The 18,452-nt window shown below is 42.3% G+C and overlaps 1 protein-coding gene across 2 annotated transcripts in view; it reads left to right on the top strand.

The window, feature by feature from the left end:
• Cdkal1 (CDK5 regulatory subunit associated protein 1 like 1) overlaps window positions 1-18,452 on the top strand; it is a 661,435-nt gene that overhangs the window by 136,780 nt on the left and 506,203 nt on the right. For both annotated transcript variants that reach the window (XR_002379517.1, XM_021180436.1), the window contains exons 6-7: window positions 3,401-3,497; window positions 12,431-12,479. Coding sequence is in view for 1 of the 2 variants with exons in the window: in XM_021180436.1 (XP_021036095.1) it covers window positions 3,401-3,497; window positions 12,431-12,479 (146 nt within the window). In the remaining variant the exon portion in view is untranslated. The remainder of the gene's footprint in view (window positions 1-3,400; window positions 3,498-12,430; window positions 12,480-18,452) is intronic.

Here is an 18,452-nt window from a genome sequence, read left to right as displayed (position 1 = left end):
TCGCAATAAAAGACTGATACTTTGTCATCATTAGGTAGCCTCATGCTGCTGTGACTCTTAAGCTTCTCTCCAAACTATTTCCTGTGTTTGGTATTCAGAAGAGGAGGTCGCCGCTTTATTTTTATTTTCTGTGTCACTCAAGTTAATGGTCTCTGCAGGTGCATGCCACTAGTCTCATTTGGAGATATGTTTCAAGAATATATGAACCAAAATATTAAATTAACTTTATATTCATTAAATTTTTAATTAACATGCCAGTGCCACCTGAAAGGAAGACATGGTAATTCATACTATTTTAAACTTTTCTCAAGTTATTATTCCTAGCAGCATTCATATTTTGAAGGATAAAGGTTTTAAAAAAATATCTGTGTTAGGTATGTATCAAAAGAAAAATAATTTCACTGTGCATTAACATGAACAAAGCTTAATATATAAAAAGAACAGACTGTCAAGAAGGAATGCTTAGAAGAAGACCATTGGCAGACTCTGTGTTAAAGCTTTGGAGAGTTGTTCTGGTCACATGTGAAGTGTGGCATCAGTCTCCCCTGGTGGGCTGAGGTTTGGTAGATCGTGCTGCTCGTCTGCTCTGCCATTTTGAAGCCAAAGTCAGCTCAGCTGGGAATAGTTCTCAGTAAGTTCCCAAGCCAGGCCCTTTCTGAACCTTTGCTCCTAATCTTGTGGTGTTCTTAGTGCTTGACAAACAGCCTGTTCTGCCTGTCGCCCTGGAGTTCTCACTGTCCTCCTGGTCTGCTCTCCTCTTTGCTCCTGCTATAGCAACTGCCTGCAGCTTTCTGGGCTCTTTTTTCTGCCCCTTTCTTCTTACATATGCTGATAAAAATTTCCTCATGAAGCCGTTCTTGCTTGCACCCTGATCTTCTCTTCAAGCCTTCTGCTCTTTTCTGTGCCACCGAGGTTGCACGGTTGCTGCCAAGTTGTGTGTAGTCATGTTATGCCATCTTTTACTAACTTGTCTGTTGAATTGCAGGCACGAGCCTTCCCCATTTCTGTGTTCCCTTAAAATCATCTCATTTCATGGGAAACAGGCATTTTCTTTAAGAAAAACTTCTTTTAGATTTATTTTATTATTTTAAGTTGTCTGAGTGTTTTGCCTTTATGAATGTATGTGTACCGTGTGCATACCTGGTGCCCAGGGCTGTCAGAAGGCGGCATTGGATCTCCTGGAACAAGATAATTCTGAGTTTTCATGTGGGTGCTGGAAACTGAACTAGGGTCCTCAGCAAGAGTGTCGTGTGCTCCTAACTGCTGAGCCATCTCTATGGCCCCAGACATTTTCTCTGAGCATAGTTATTGGTGATCTTTTGGATACTTGGCTGTGCTTCTACATGGTATAGTGAAGGTTTACAGAAAGCAAGATGTTAACTGTTATTTGAGTTTGATAATGAAAATGGAAAAATATTTTCATTTGATGAGGAGTTTTGCATTTGCTATAAAAACATACTTGTTTGAAGTGTGCTTATCAATAAAGTGTAATCACATGGCAGAGATAGGTGATGAGTCCCTGGATAGACTATGAGTCACCCAAGTACAAGCTTGGGGTTTGAACAGAATTATTTTAGTAAGTATTTTTAGGACTTCAAGTAAAATTTTATCAAAGGATTCTTAGTGAAATAGAACATTTATAAAGGCTCTTGAAGTAGTAAATTTATCAGTAGCACAACCAATCAGGGTGCAGAGTGGAATTGGGTATGTGAGAGGGGTTAGACAGAGGAGACAGAAAGAAGAAATGTTATAATTTAAAATCTCAAAAATAAAAGTTAGTGAATTTATATGCACTCATTTATTCATTCAACCCCTCTTGCACTTCCCCGACGTTTGGATGTGATTTGTAATTGCAAGGAGCTAGCTCTACTGGCCTCAGGAGTTTTCTTCTCCTTACTGTTGGCTTCTAATCCTTAACCTGTGCCCTGGAAAAGTTCTCAAAAAATGACAACACATGTGTGCTGGGTATGGAGACAAGTCATTTCTTGGCATGTATTCTAAACAAGTCTAGAGTCTTGACTGCAGCACCTCAGCTTTCTAGGGTGCTAGAGTACCAGGGGTCCCAGCTTGGTGCATGAATTATGGTACTCATGAGTGCAGCAGGGAAACCAGTAAGGGACTTTCAAATTGATGCTCTTGAAAAAGAGTCGAAGGCATGCACATTTAATTTCAAAATGAGCAGAGGATATAGTTGACCCTGGAGGTTTAAATACACACGCGCGCGCACACACACACACACACACACACACACACCTGCTGTTACTAGCTTTAAATCTGTGTTGCTGAAAGTAGTGAATGACTTTAGTGATGCTCAGCACAGACATGCCCATTAACAAAATGCCTCGTAGTGCTCCAAATGCCACATACGCATTTGAACCAGTGTTTCTACTTAGAACTTACGTGTTCGTCACCTTTATTGCTGTGGAAAAATATCAGAGAGAATTAATTTATAAGAAAAATGTTATGTTGACATGTTGACTTATGATTCTGTTAGTGGTCTATGGGCAGCAGTGCAGAATATCATGGTGGAGCCCCCAAAACAAACAAAAAAACCAAAACAAACAACAAAACAACCCCCCTCCCCCCAAACAAACAAAAAAGTGCTCAGATCTGGGCAGCCAGAAAGGGAGAAAGGAAGAGGAAGAAACTGAAAGCACTGAGGGGAAGGTCCCGGGATAAGGTCTACTTCTCAAGGGTGTACTTGCTCCTGCTCCCTAGACCTGCATCACTTCCATGTAGCTCATGTCACTGATGGATTAACCCATCAATGACAGCAGGCTTCATTAACCAGTCTTTCTCATAGATAAACATATGTACAAATATGTACATATATTCATATGTGTGGATACATACATCATCTAGTCATGCTTGCTGTGTGAACAATGACAGCCAACACAAGAAACCAATAACCACAGGTTGATTAGGGAGACGAAGTCGTCAGGAGTTCAAGAATGTCAATGATATGAGATATTTTACCTTCTATTCTCTCCTGGTGGGATTGTTTTGAATTATAGTTTAATTTTATATTGTTCAAAGTTTAAGAAAGAATATATGATATTGTATGTGCATTCTTATTAATATGACTTGTTTGAAGGTTTGGCCTGCCCTCTGGAAAACAGATTTTTGCAAATGTTTCATATCAGTGTTGGAAACTTGGTGTGATTGTTTTGTTTGGCAATATGGTGATAATGAGAGGCCCCAACAGACACATGCATTAGTGTTATGAGAAACAGGCATACAGTACATAAGTTTGACGATGAATATTTTCTTTATCCCATTGCCAGAAACCCCTGGTTCATGTTAGATGGTCTTCTTTACTGGAGAACTTAGGTATACTGACATCAAATTCTTAGGCTGTGTCAGTGAGCAGTAGAATTCACAAGGATTTTCTTCATTGCAGAAAAGCTCAAGAAGAGAATAAGAAAGTTGTCCTCGCTGGCTGTGTTCCCCAAGCCCAGCCTCGTCAGGACTACCTCAAAGGACTGAGCATCATCGGGGTAAGGGAGGACCTGACGGATAAATAGAAGAATGCCATGTTGTTAACTCATTTTACTTCCTCCTGCTAGTTTCCTTACGACTTTTCTAAACACACTGTCTGTATCTCCTCTGAAACCTTTTCCACTGTGTGTGACTTTTCACCTTCACATACACACACACACACGCACACGCACACGCACACGCACACGCACACACACACACACACACACACATACACTCTTTCTCACATGCTGCAGGCTTTCCCACTAAGACACTAGCACTCTAAAGAGCTACACTATGGGGATTATAACACCTTGTAATGTCCTGGTCTTCATCCACTGTTGTCGCTCTCCAGATCATACCAAATCCCCCACCTTCCCTGTCCACCCTCCCCAGTACATAAATGTATGTTTTAAAATGCTCTCCCTGTGCATTCCCCACCCTCAGGTCTCAGCTCTGGGGCCCCCGTGCTATAGAGCTCTTTACTGTGACACACTTCTCCAGGATCCCATCTCTGGGTCGCTTTGTCCCCTGTGTCTGTCACTGTGTCTACCTTAACACAGAGGAAATATGGTTGTACACTTAAGTGATTTTATTTTTCCACAAGCCCCTAACTCCAGTTTAAATTTTCACCTGAGGACAAGCTTTTCATCACTTTAACCGCTGTGTGTTTCTCCAGCCTTCTCCACTCGTGCATACATAAGTGTTCCTGGTAAACGGTCACTGATCATTTTGACCAAACATTTTTCCTTCTGTAGTTTTCTTCTTATACATAACTGTTGGGTAGTCAGATCTGAGAAGGTCAGAGGCTTTCTGTCTGCCTTAGCTCCCAAAACGAAGCTCCAGTGCAAAGCTTCTTGAACTGTGGGTTGTGACCCCATAGTCAAGAAAATGAATGGAATGGGGATGGCCATGAAACATTTGACAAGTGAGAAATATTTCTGGATGCCTAGCAACTAAAAATAAATTCACATAACCATGTAGCCAGTCTGCCATGTTTCTGGCAGTGCTTGCCTGTGTTGTATCATGTGACTTCACTGTAGTCTTGGTTTGGAACATATCTGCACTTCATACTGAGCATGCTGTCAGGTTGCACAGCCCCAGTAAACACCTCTGCCTGAACCACCTAGCACAGATTCCAGACTACACATGCGTGCTGTGAGCCACAGTGCTTTCGGACTGCACATGTTGTGAACTGCTGAGCATTTCCTGTACACATAAAACTTTCTTCTTCCCAAGAAATGTAGCGGTTAAATTACAGAAAATAAAGACATTTGTGATTTTCCTATGATCATTCTTTAATCTATCAAATCAGTATACATCTTTGAATTGTGTTTTTAAAGACAAGCAAACCCTTCTAGCTCATTGGTATGCAAATTTGCTTTTATTTTAAATAAATGGTGAAATTATATACTGATGAAATATTTTAAAATAAATTTCTTATGATTGTTAACGGTAAATGTTTGATTTATATATCTATTTTATAATGTATAATGTATATCTTTATCATCAGATGTATATAAAAAAATTTTTAGGCAAAAAAAGGAGTCATAGTGGAAAATGTTTAAGAAGTTTCCCTGAGAGTGTAGTTGTTAATATTTCCTTACTACATGGTACAGTTTTTCTTTCCCACCAACTTACTGAAGATCTGCTCGGGAAGCTCACCCTTGATCTTGAAAATAAATCTTATTTTATATAAGGGTAGGTGAGGCAGCTCAGTGGATAAAGATGCCTGCTGCCAAGCCTGATGTCCTGAGTTCGATTCCCCAGAATGTTTATAATTAAAAGTGGTAACGTGTTCAATACTAGCATGCAACCAGAAGCGAAAGAATTACTTAAATGTAGGCTTTATGATTCTACCCACTGGATTGTCTCGCAGGCTGTTTAGGAAAAATACCCTCGATGCGTGCAGTGGAGTGAGTCCTTCTGCCTGGTCTCTTGAGTACATGGGCATGTGGCCTTCTTTTCTAGCCCAACTGGGAAGCTGTCTTTGAGGCGTTCATTGGCTTTTAACAGCTGATCTGCAAAGTGATCTGCTGGCTTATGATTCCTTAAACCTTCCTGTTCCACATGGCTGAAGTTAAACATTCGGTGTTTCAGCTGAGTGTGTAGTGACCACAGGTGGTTGGTAATTGACACAGTGCCTGGCACGACTGTGAGTATCTCCGCCCCCGGGGAAAGCTCAACTCTCAACAGTTTGGAGATGTGGGCACAGCACCTTTCATTTGCTTAGGTACCAGCATGTTGGCTTGTTTCCTCCTCCATGTTCAGCTGTGACCCTGAAGTCTTTTCTGAGAGCAGAGTAAAATATTTGTATGGGCCCTTTGAAAGTCTCTCAGCAGAGTGACTCAGTACTGTTATTTCTGAATTGTTTGGTCACCAAGTCCTTGCTTCCTGATTGAGAACATATGGAGCCAGTAAGGGAACATGCTGCATGTTTTGTTTTGTTTTTCCCCTGTATATTTATAGTCAATTGCCTGAAGGGCACAAGATACTGTTTTACGTATTTTATTCGAATGATATGCTGTTGAATAAGCTTTTGTGTATCCAGGGCTGCATTTTATGGTGCTAACTGAGAATGGCTTTCCTTTTTCTCCAGTGGAAATTCAGTCTATTGTGCCCTCTTCAAGGGGAGTTTGGGTCTGTCTTTGCTCTGTCCCCTCCTCCCACCTGCACTCAATTTGGCCTTCTTCCTCTTCTGCCTGTGGTTGTGGCCCCTCTTTCTCTCTGCCTTTTTTCCTTCTTATTTTCTCCACTGTCCTTATCACTGCAAATGGACACAATAGCTTCCCAAATTACATAATGAACTTCTTTTCTGCTTCTTTGTAATTAAGTAAAAATAATGGTTTCTATTCTGTTTTTATACACACTTCTTCCTGGTCTTTTGTCCTTTATGGCTGCAAAGCTCCCAGCTGTCCACGGTTGCATAGAGTTGTGAGTTCCTCAGGGTCCCTCAGTCTGTGTGCTTTCCTCAGTTGTTTTCTTTAGTGATCTTCACAGTACTACATTCGGCTAATTTCATCTTTTGTTGTTGTTTTTAGATATAATGGCTTTCTTGAGATACAATTCATACTTCACACAGTGCATCCAACTGCATGCAATGTGTAGTCCTGTAGTTGGCAGTTCATGTAGAATCTATGACCATCACCACACACAGTGTCGGAACACTCCTTACTCGTGGAAGAAGCGTGGGCTCCCTAGTGCACCTGACTATTTCCCCTTTGGCCCATCCCTGGACAGCCACTAACTTGCTGCCCCTTTAACCTCTGATGGGGTTGTACACTGTGAGGACCACCCTGACTTCCCACTCTGTGTAGACATATGCAGCATGTCTCATTGCTCCTATGTCTTTTATGGTGTATGTTTCATTATCACTTGGTGGGTATTTCAGCCTTTGGCCATTTTAAATGTTGCTGTGAACACCATGCACAGGCTTTTTGTGTGTATAGGTTTCATTTCTGTTGTATAGATTTAGAACTGCTGGGTTATATGATAACTGTGTTTAATTGAGAAAATGTCAGACTGTATTGCAGGCATCAGCATCACCACCACCACCAGCAGCAGCAGCAGCAGCATCAGCAGCAGCAGATCTCACTCACTGCTTGTGTCACAGCTTTCAAACAGGCCCCATATGCTGGGACCCTCATTTCTCTTTTGGAATTTTTCATTCTCTCTCTTTCTCTCTATTTATTCTGGTTTCTGCCATAGTCACTTTGTTTAGTGCTTCAGGTCTCTTCCCATTTCTGTTGTTCCTGCTGCCACCAGGGTGGCAGTGATCACCACTGGCTTTGCCACTGTTGCTGCTTTGCTGCTGCTTCTGCTGGCTTCTTTCTCTCCAAGTTATTGCTCAGTCTACTAGTGATGAAGGTAAATGTAGGCAAAGGACTTAGTGGGCGCAGCCTTTGATGAAGGCTAATTTTTATATGGGAGCGGCACAAATAGGAGTCTCCTGACCAGCACAAAGGCAGGCTGCTTCTATTTCCTGAAGCGATAGAGCAAGAGTGTTTATACACTCATGGTACACTCATTCACAGAAGTTAAGGTTTGTGTTTGTAACCAATCACAGGCCTTCGTCTGGACATTCAGGGGAAATGGTAGGTGAAAATGGTTGCTAGGTTTGAGCCTTTTGATGGTAAGAAGTTTGGTGCAAGCTAGTTGAACCAGTCATGTCTGGGGCTGTGCCCTCTGGACCTGCAGTTGCTTTGGTGATGAGCAGATGTGGTTGTTCTGCATAGTGGATAATCCAGCCCGCTGCTTGACTCAAGGCAGCCAGGGCACCAGCACAGGATGTAACTTGCCAATTAGTGTCTCGGACTCAATTGTCTTAGCTTAAATGAAAAACAAACATTGGGCAGGAACTTTAATAAATGCTTAAAATTACTAACCTTAATTTAAAGTAGTTAGTAATACTCTACCCATGCTTACTTCAGGCCCCAGTGCCCCAAAGGGAGGTGACCCTTCTAACCATCGGAAAACCACTATTCCATCCAAGAGTCTTGTGGGCTCATGGCTCTGTTTTCCTTACTGTGGTTCATAGGTTAGCTGTACGGGCATATTGTAACAAATGTCACCATGCTGCAACGTTCCCTGTGTCCTTATTCTGTTTGTGTGCTACAAGAGCGACTGTTGGACCCCCTCTGAACCTATCTACTTATAAGCACATAGGAAGACAATATTGTTCTGGCCCCATCACTGAGAGTTATTTCATATTTTCCTCTCCCCCCCCCCCCCCCCCCCCCGCAATCTGCTGATCTCAATTGGTACCTTGGTAATTCATCTTTATACTGTACACAATCTAGCCAAGACCTCTGCCTCCTACCACAGTCCAAATCTCAGGCAGTCCCAGTCACTGTGTGTGTTGTGACTTGCACTTACCCAAACTTTGTACTTCCTTCTGTGTCAACTCCAGTGGGAATCACCTGTGTGCTGTTTCAGCACCCTGATTCTATAAGCAGACACCGGCCGCGCTGTTCTTCACAGATACTGAACAGCTGAGCCCATACTAATTAGAACCTCCTGTATTTTTCCTTTTCGCCATCCTGCCTCCCTCCTTCTCTCTAAATATTGGTTCCGCTTATTCATGTGTTTTTCAGGCTTCATCTGAGCCTCATTGCACAGTCCACTATTTTCTTCTATTTGCTTCTTGCCTGTGCCACAAATCTCTCCAGTGTGCAGCTCCCATCCCCTCTGCAGCAGTGCCTGCTCTGCTTGCCAGGTTTCTCTCACCCCTTGATTCAGTGGAGGAGACTTTGCATGCAAGTCTTGTTTCCATCTTTCTCTCCCTCCCCAACCTCCTTCCTCCTCCTCCCTAGCTCTCTTTTGCTCTCTCTCTTCCCTCCTTTTTCTCCACAAAGGAATGAATCTTATTGTGACATTTTTCTACATGTATATAGCATACTTTGATCATACCAATCCCTATAGTATCCTCCTTTCTTAATGCTGACGTGTTCCTTAGTAGCACCTGGACTTTTAAAAAAAAGTTTATATTTGCTTTTTATGCTGTCAACCTTTTTTTCAAAAAAAAATTATTTGTCCTATTTTTTATTCATTCACTCACTCATTCATTCATTCATTTTACATCCTGATGACATCCCGCCTCCCTCCTTTCTCCTTCCAGTCCCACCCTCTCACCTCCCCCCTTCATTTTACCTGCCGTTTCCTGAAAAGGGGAGCCTCCCCTCTTCCTTGGCACATTAGATTGCAGCAAGTCTAAGTGTATCCTCTTCTGCTGAGGCTAGACAAGGCATCCAAAGGGATCCAAAGGCAGGCAACAGAGTCCGAGTCAGAGATGGCTACTGCTGCAGTTGTTAGGAGGCCCACCTGAAGACCAAGCTGCACATCTACTACAAATGTGAAGGGGATCTAGTCCAGCCCCTGTGTGCTCTTTGGTTGGTGTCTCTGCAGGCCTTCTTTTGGTATTCTTGACCCCTCTTGGCTCCCTCTATCCTTCTCCTGATTCATCCACAAGACTCTCTGAGCTCTGTTTCATGTTTAGGTGTGAGTCTCTGCATCTGTCTCCATCAGCTTTTGGATGAAGGCTTTCCCAAGACAGTTATGCTAGATGCCTGTCTGCAACCATAGCAGGCTATCATTAATCATGTCACAGGTTAGCGCTCTCTCATGGCATGGGTCTCAAATTGGGCCAGTCATTGTTTGGCTTTTCCCTCAATCTCTTCTCCATGTTTATCCCTGCATCTTGCGCGCGCCCGACTGGCCATGAAGAACTACGCTGCAACAGGATCCTTCCACACGTTTATTGGGAGAGCTTGATTGCAGAGGCAAAGTGACCCCAAGCCCAGAACAGGTGCTGCTTATATAGGCCTAGGAGAGGCGTTCTCTCTCATCTGATTGGTTAACTTGTCTCTCATCTGATTGGTTAACTTGTCTCTCATCTGATTGGTTAACTTTGTTTAATTCTCAAAACCTCATCTTGGCAAAAGAACCTTTACTGCCTATGTATGTGTGGTGGCCAGCAGTAGCCAACTGCCACTCTGCAACTGCCACTCTACACTGCCACTCTGTAACTGCCACTCTGCAACTGCCACTCTGCAACGGCTTCCCACACCTGTACATCTTGTAGACAGGGTAAATTTTAGGTCTAAGGTTTTGTGGGTGGCTTGGTGTTCTCCTTTTACTGGGTGTTCTGCCTGGCTAGAGGAGGTGGCCACTTCAGGCTCCATATCCCCTGCTCCTAAGAATCTCAGATAGGGTTATCCCTATATCTTCCCAGGGGCTTCCCCTATCCCAGGTCTCTGGCTTGTCCCAGAGATGGTCCTCCCCCTTCCCCAAATTTTCCTGGATAAACCTTTAAAGGCTAGGCTCACAACTAAAAGTGTTTGTCCTATTTTTAACATTTCTCTTCAACGTTTCTTCTGTTTGCATTTAAACTGTCAAATAGACAAAAGTATATAAATTATTATTGATAATGCATTACGTTATCTGTTTCCTTGTTTGTGACTTGTTACTACTGTACCTACTACATCTTTTCCTAAGGTGTCCAAAGTGCTCCTCCTGGGTTCCATGACCTCCAGTAGTCCACACAGGCTATTCCTGCCTGAGAGCAGGCAGAGACAGCACATGGTTCGTGGTTGCACGCCTCTACATTTTTTGTGTGTGAGACACTGAAGGCAACGACATATTTTTTAGAGCTCTCCTATGTGTTTTCAATGCATCCTGTGTAAAAGGCTCTTCTCACACCAGTCTAGGACCACACGTCACTATGGTGTGATAGTGCTGTTCTTTTGTCAGTTGTGTGCAGATGAATGCCTATGGTCCCTTCAGTGAACAGGATGCTCGGCAGCTGGTAGAATGAGCCCAGTAGACCTAGGAGCAGCAATGATGTATGCACGGACACATGCCTCTTGGTTTTTCCCTTGTCTATGTGTGTAGCAACCTCTGCTGTGGTAAAATGAAAACTGCCACAGAAAACACATGCATACACTCCAGAATGAGACTTAGTATCTGGTTTTCATAATGAGTTACTTTGTTTATGCAGCAGAAATAGAAGGTAAGCAGGCATGTCAGGGTGTGCTTTTACACCCAGCACTCTGGAGGCAGAGGCAGGCAGGTCTCTGAGTTTGAGGTTAGTCTTCTCTACAAGTTCACTTCAGCCAGAGCTGCATAGTAAGATCCTTTCCTGAGGTGGGTGGTTTGTGGGTGGATTCAGTCACATCTTACTGTTATATTTTACTGTGCTTTGATCTCCCCTCCTCTCCTCTCCCCTCCCCTCCCCTCCCCTCCCCTCCCTCCATCTCTCTCTCTCTCTCTCTCTGTGTGTGTGTGTGTGTGTGTGTGTGTGTGTGAGAGAGAGAGAGAGAGAGAGAGAGAGAGAGAGAGAGAGAGAACAATGATACGTGGAGAAGTTTTAGATGATCAGCCTTGAGCTATTTCAAATAACTTCTCTAACTTCTGAGATTATGATTTTATTTGTTGTACTGCCTTCATTTCATTCTAACTTCCTATGTGCCCCTGGGTTTTCCTAGTGTCTTTTCCTGCCTTTGTTCAGAAGTCTCCTTTGGTCCCTCACTCCCTTTGGCTTCCTTTCTCTGTGTTCTTGCTGCACTCCGGGACTTCTTCCCTGGTCACTTGTATGTGGGAAATGACCTTTCCTGTTGACCTGGATCTGAGTATGCTACTCACCACTAGCTATTAACTCACGGAAAGGGTTTAAAAATCGAAATAATAAAGCACAAGATTTCCCATGTATCTCTTTAATATTAGCACATACTCTTGTGTAATCTGCCATTTTACGTCTTATAACTTGAAGCTTTTTTAGGAAGAGACATATTTTGATTAAAATTAAGTTTATGATTCAGCTTGAGTTTATGTGGGTAGCTATTACCTGTTTTTTCTTGGGAGATAGAGCAAATGTTTATTCAACGAGTTAAGACTCTGACAATAGATCAAATATCTAATTCAACTGAATTTTAGTCTTAGTACAGTAGTGAGTTTATTACTTTATTACAGGGGTACTTGACAAAGCAAGGTATCTCTTCACTGAAAATCCCACTCCAGTGTGGGGAAAAACTCACTAAAGCTACAACTTAAAGCAACCCCATTTCCTAGCATTTAACCTTGGGTTAGGAGTCTCATGAATCTTAGAAGTTGTTTGACTTTTCTCAGTCTTTTTCCTTCTTCTTGGGTGATGGTTCCAGTCCTAGTAACCGTGATGTAAGAAGATACACAGCTCATGGTGACGGTTGTGCTGTGTGAGACTTCACTATTCCTCAGGACAGTCCCATAGATTATTTCTTGTTATCTATCTACTTTCTATCTATTTATTGTCTATCATCTATCTATGTTTATATATATTACTTAATGTAAATTTAATTTAAATTAAATATTACTTAATATATAACATTAAGTAAATCAAGTAAAACCTTTATCAGTGTTCTTTGGAACTATGCTTTGACTCCACCCGGCATGTTCTGACTTCTTGTGTCTCCCCTTGCAGGTTCAGCAGATAGATCGTGTGGTAGAAGTTGTGGAGGAAACAATAAAAGGTAATTGTGGGATATAAGATGCACTTTCTGAACTTAAATTTTGGTATACCATTCAGTTAACACTTTTTTTTTAAAAGATTTATTTATTTATTATATGTGAGTCCACTGTAGCTATCTTCAGACACACCAGAAGAGGGCATCCAATCTCATTACAGATAGTTGTGAGCCACTATGTGGTTGCTGGGATTTGAACTCAGGACCTCCGGAAGAGTAGTCAGTGCTCTTAACTGCTGAGCCATCTCTCCACAGCCCCTCAATTAACACTTATTGAGCATTTTTAAAATAAAGGATATCATTGTAGGATAAAAATAATAAATTTTGTCCTTGGACTCACACATTGACTAGGATGGATAGATGTATGTATGTATGTATGTATGTATGTATGTATTTCTGGTTCCAAATGAATCAGGGAATTTGCTCATAGTTTCTTAAAATTTTTATTTAAATTTTTTTGTAAAACACTAAAAAAAAGAACAATGAAGTCATGAAAAGACATAAACGGGTTTTGCAGAGTAAAGTAAGGCAATCATTAATGTAATTTTCATTCTTTTGGTTTGTTTTGTTTTGTTTTTGTTTTTCGAGACAGGGTTTCTCTGTAACCCTGGCTGTCCTGGAACTCACTTTGTAGACCAGGCTGGCCTCGAACTCAGAAATCTGCCTTCCTCTGCCTCCCGAGTGCTGGGATTAAAGGCGTGTGCCACCACACCAGGCTATAATTTTGATTCTTAAAGGCCATATGCTATGTGATATCAACTGTATGGCCTTTTGGGAGAGGGCAACTATAGAAGCAACAACAGAATCTGTGGCTGTTCATAGTTAGATATGTAGGGAAGAGGTGAGGGAGAATAACCCAGCAGATACTTGGGGTAGGGACATCTCCTGTCACCTGTGAACCCTAAGAACCTGTCAGTGCCAGATCTATCATTGAAAAACCCACCATCCTATGGAAAAGAATTTGTAAGACTTTCTATCTTTCCAAAACATATTCTTATTCAACATTAACTATTCTATTGAAATTTGCAAATCATTTATACTATAATGCATTCTAATTTCATTAAAGAAACAACTTACTAGAAAAAAAAAAGAAACCCACCACTGAGGTATGTGGGTGCAGGTGCACAGTTTATCTGTGACCCTAAACCTTCTCTAAAAAATAGAATGGATTTTAAAGACAAGTAGTACTCAGTATGTGCTTCCCTGGCAGTGTGTAGAGATGAGGCTTCTGTAGGAGACGAACCTTTCTCTCCCTGGCCAGGGTGATAAGGAATGGTTTCTCACTAATGAGTTTGGCCCAGTGTAGGTTCACTGGGGAGGCTGTGCTGCGTTTAGTTGTGAGAAACAATAGTAGAGATGCAGTTGGTGGGAATTCTCACTGGCCGCTTGGAGGATGGAAAGTGATAAGCGCAGTGCTAGAGATACCATGAGAGGGTTGGAGATAGAGGCATAGCCTGGTAGGTGCACTTAGCGGGTGTGGACACTGAACCCTGCAGAGGTTGAATGAGTGGCTGTTTGCTTAGTTAACAGAAGTCTTAAGAGCGAGGCTTTGTGTTCATCTTAACGTGTAAAGTCTTGTTCTTTACCTTCTGTTTCTGCAGCCCACACTTCATTTAGAGAGCCCAAGCCCGAGCAATAGTGCGTAATATCTGTAACCCTCCACCCCCCCAAAGCATTGATACGTTTGTTGATTGCCTTTGGACACATTACTTTTCTGATGCTTAGTGTTCTCAGCTGCAGCTGGAGAGGATTTAAAGGTTTTCCTATAGACCTTTCAGCTCCCTTGCCTTTATCTTAATGTCCCAAACAGAACTCTATCACCTCTGATTGCCTCTCCAGAGCTATTTTCCACATTCATCTGTGTCCACCTAGGCTGGCATTTATGTGCTAGATTGCTTAGAATCCCTGCTCGTTGGTACCCAAAGGCACTCTTCTTCTCTGGTGCTCAGGAGGACCTCAATCTCTTGTCCATCAGAACAAACCTGTGTTCTCTGCATCCCCAAAGCATCCTTGCTTTCTAGTGTCTCATCTGGAGTCCAGTGGGATGCACACTCTCTAGCATCCACTAGGACCCAAATTCTTTTGCATCCAGTGATATGTAGCTAATTGAGGGAGATAGCTCTCTGCTTCCATCATTTGGGTCCTAGGAATTAGACTCAGAATATCAGATTGGTGGCAGGTATATTTACCCACTGGGTCATCTTCCTCTATAAGTTGTTTGTGTGTATTTACATGTTTGTTGATGGTCAGTACAAGTTATAAAACCAGATATGGGACCATGAAAAATAATTTTAAGATGTGGGGGGAGAGGGAGAGGGGGAGAGAGAGACTGACTGACTAGCTTTGTGGGGAGTAAGGGGGTTGGGGAGGGTTTGGAGGGTAACAAACAAGAACAAATATGTATAAAGATGCTACAACCATAATGAATTTCTTACTTTGTATGCTAGGTTAAACATAGACCAGAATAAACAAATCCCACTACCTGATAGAGAAATCGCCCTGCCTTTCTTCCTTGCTTAAATATTGACTTACCTACTGTCAGGCTGAGCTTACATGCCAACCCCCTTGTAAAACACACTGTCTGGTTATGTGGGAAGGTGAGGCATTAATAATCTTAATGAAAGACATGTTGAAATCTGCTACTGTATGCCAGTTTCAATTTGAATGTCTTTACTGATTATTTATGCTATCTATATGGTATGCTCAGATATGGCAGTTTCTGAGATCCATGTTCTGATTTCTACAGCATATTGCTTGATATGATATTGCAACATATGATAACGATTGTAAAGTATCAGTTCCGTAACAAATCTGTATTATATATAAACTTCATTTTTTTATTCTCAAAGGACTTGTTTGTAAAACACGACAAGTTCTGACTCCATTAACAAAACATGTCCACTTCACACACATGGCTGTAGTGTACTTTTTATATGCCCTGCCTCTCTAAGGATAAAGGAACAATTCAGTCAGCAAAATGCTTCGGTGCAAGCGTGGGCACCTAACTTTGATCTCCAGCACCCAGAGGAAAGCAGTTGGCACAATAGCTAAGGGAAGATGGACGGGCATAGATGGATGCCCAGGGCTCACTGCTCAGCCAGCCTCAGCGAATCAATGTTAAAGGTTCAGGCCTCTCTATGAATGAGCCTGTCTCAAAAACAACGGGTGGTGCCTGAGCATCTTCAAACTGTGCTTGTCTCTTGGTCTCTGTGTCATACCTAGGATCCTATGCATGTTTCCCCATACACTATGTGAACCTGCATGCACGAACATGCAGTACATGCATGTATACCTGTGTGTACATGCACACACACATACAGAAAGTTTTTCCCTATATGTTATGTTAACAAAATCAAAAACTGTTAGGCTGGCTGATCATAACCTTGTTAAGCTTAATGTTGGAGGTTGGCCTTGGCAGTCCTCTCTAAGGTGCCTGGCACTACAGCCACTGTCTGGCTGGGTATAATTTAGGGTCCTGAGGTGGAAAGCAGCTGCCGTTCTGTGAGCTTCCTCCACACATGCCTAGGTTTCCAGATTGAGTGGCGGCCTTTATCTGTGCCTCCTTCCCTTCCTGTTACTGCACATGAGCGACTTCATAGGCATCGCCTCGAATCTATAATACTTTAATTACTTAGGTAACAAATCACTTGCAAAATTGATTTTCATTGTCAGTTTTTTATCTAAGTGGAAGATTACATTCACTTGTAGCGTATGAGACTTTCCTCACATCATTAGCACCGTGGGTCTTGCTAGGACTGCACTCGCATTCATTACTGTAGCAGCTGTAATCAGCACCTTGTCTAGTTCTTCGCAGCTAATCTTCTCCGTAGACATTAATTCCTTTGCACTCTGCAGCAAACCTTGCTGCACTGCTGTTGCACTGCCGCTGCACTGGGCAGCGCCAAGTCTGAACCCTTGCTCTCTGGTTCCAGAGCCCCTGTTCCTGCTGTTCTGCGAAGCTGCTTGTAGTGAACAGAGGGTGGTGAGGAGGGAGGACTTGCTGGCTGTTACGCCCACCCCCTCCAGTGCAACTTTGCTGCTCACTTTTTCCTCTTCCCTTCAAATCCTCATCACTCCTTTTTGTTCCTTCACATTTGTTCTGTACATGTGTGTTTCTTTTTTTGTTTATTGCTAGGAAATTATTATTATTATCTAGGGGATTACCTTTTGGTGTCTGGAAGTTAGTAAAGATTTGTTTCATTTTTTTTTTTTAAATCAGTAGAATGTTTTAACCTTGCTTTGATGTTAAGGTACTTAAGTTAGAAAGTGAGCAAAAGGATTTCTTCATTGAAGCTAGTGATGAGAGCTGAATATAAACAAGGAGGTAGCGTTTCTATAAGGAAAATTCTTTTGTATGTGCATGCGTTAAAGTGGACTTGAACTTTTGCATAAAATACACTTTCTCTAGTTTTATTGTCAGTCGTTAGGCCAAGAAAATTGTTGTGCATTTTCCTAAGGCTATGTTGGAGCTTGCAGTTCTAAGTACACACTGGAGGCAGGGAAGTGTCACTGCAGAGCCACATGTGTTTTAATGTAGAGACTACAATCCTTAAAGTTCATCCTCAGTATACTTCTGACAAGTAAACACTTAGAAGACAGTTGACTGACTATTTGATTGTAACCAGTGCCTGAAAGCTTTCTCTATTCTTGTTTCCTAAGTGCTATTTTAGTGCATTCATTTTAGAAGGTGTGCCTTTTCACCACAGGGTTCCTTCATGCCCAGTCCTAATAGATCTCTTCAGTGGAATGTGGTTGTAGTGATAGGCTTTTTCCTTGATTGGCTTTAAGGAAAATTAGCAACCAGTTGAAGTTGTAGCCGAGTGTGCTATGAACTAGAAGCTGTGTTATGCATATTCAGTGTCCTAGATAGCAGGAGGATGACTGATGGATGGCCTCTATTACTCTGCATATTTCCTGAGACAAGGCCTGCCACTGAGCCTGCAGCTTATTGTTGTTGTTTTTCACTGGGGGAAGGCCAGTAAGCCATAGGCGTCCTTCTGTTTCTGACCTTCTCTCAGGGCTGAGGTTAAAGGCTTGGGCTGCCAACCCTGGCTTCTTACGTGGGTGCTGTGGATCTAGACCCAGACCCTTCCTCTCATGTACCAAATTCTTACCCACTGAGCCATCTCCCCAGATTGTGAGGTTCCTTCTTAAACGTTGAATTTTGAGGAGGGGGAGATGGGAGAAGGGTTGTATGTGAGTGTGTGTCGGGGGTGACTGGGAGCTGGGCTGTTAGCAGGATGTAAAAGTGAATAAGTCAAAAAAATTAAATTAAATTAAAAAGAAAAGGTAAAAAAGTTAAAGTTGTCTCACCGGTTCCCAAAGTCACAAATTACATTCCTGTCATTTTCTAGCAGGAAATACGCGCAGAACAGGGACAGATACACTTACCACTTTATTGTTGGAAATATCACAACCTTGCAGCTCTTCAGCAGACTTCTACCGGGAAAGGCTGTCCTAGCAAGGCAGGCCACGGTCTGAGGGGCTTCTACCTGCTCGTTAGGACTCTTTTGGCTGTTGGTATTTTGAATGGACATTTGAGGTAGTTTACAGATAACTGACACACCACACACATTTCCTTCTCTTGTCATAAAAGGTGTCTCTGCTTATGACATAAGATTCCATGTGGATTGTAATTTCCTGCAGAAGGCATTTCTGTTAGAGTGAGAAGATGTGTTGTGTAGGTATACTGTGTCATAGCTGTCTGTGGCTGAGTCTAACTCAGTTCCCGTGAACCAACGGTAGTGTGTGCTGGTGACAGAGCATCACTGAGAACCTCCACTGTAGCAGTGCTTTCAGTGTCTGCACACCAGCTTCACACTTAATGGTATAGGGCAGGTGTATTTTTCTGTGCAGTATGCATTTTGACATAAAATAATCTTCAGCTTTCCAGACATTTAAACTGTGTTCTCTAATTGTATCATCGCGTCTTACAAGGTAAGATCTTATTTTTTAAATGTTAGTTTAATTTGTCTTAGG

The sequence above is a fragment of the Mus caroli genome, chromosome 13 (genome assembly GCF_900094665.2).
Source record: "Mus caroli chromosome 13, CAROLI_EIJ_v1.1, whole genome shotgun sequence".
NCBI lineage: Eukaryota > Metazoa > Chordata > Mammalia > Rodentia > Muridae > Mus > Mus caroli.
Note: the sequence above shows the minus strand (reverse complement) of the source record. Positions and strands in the feature narration are given on the sequence as shown.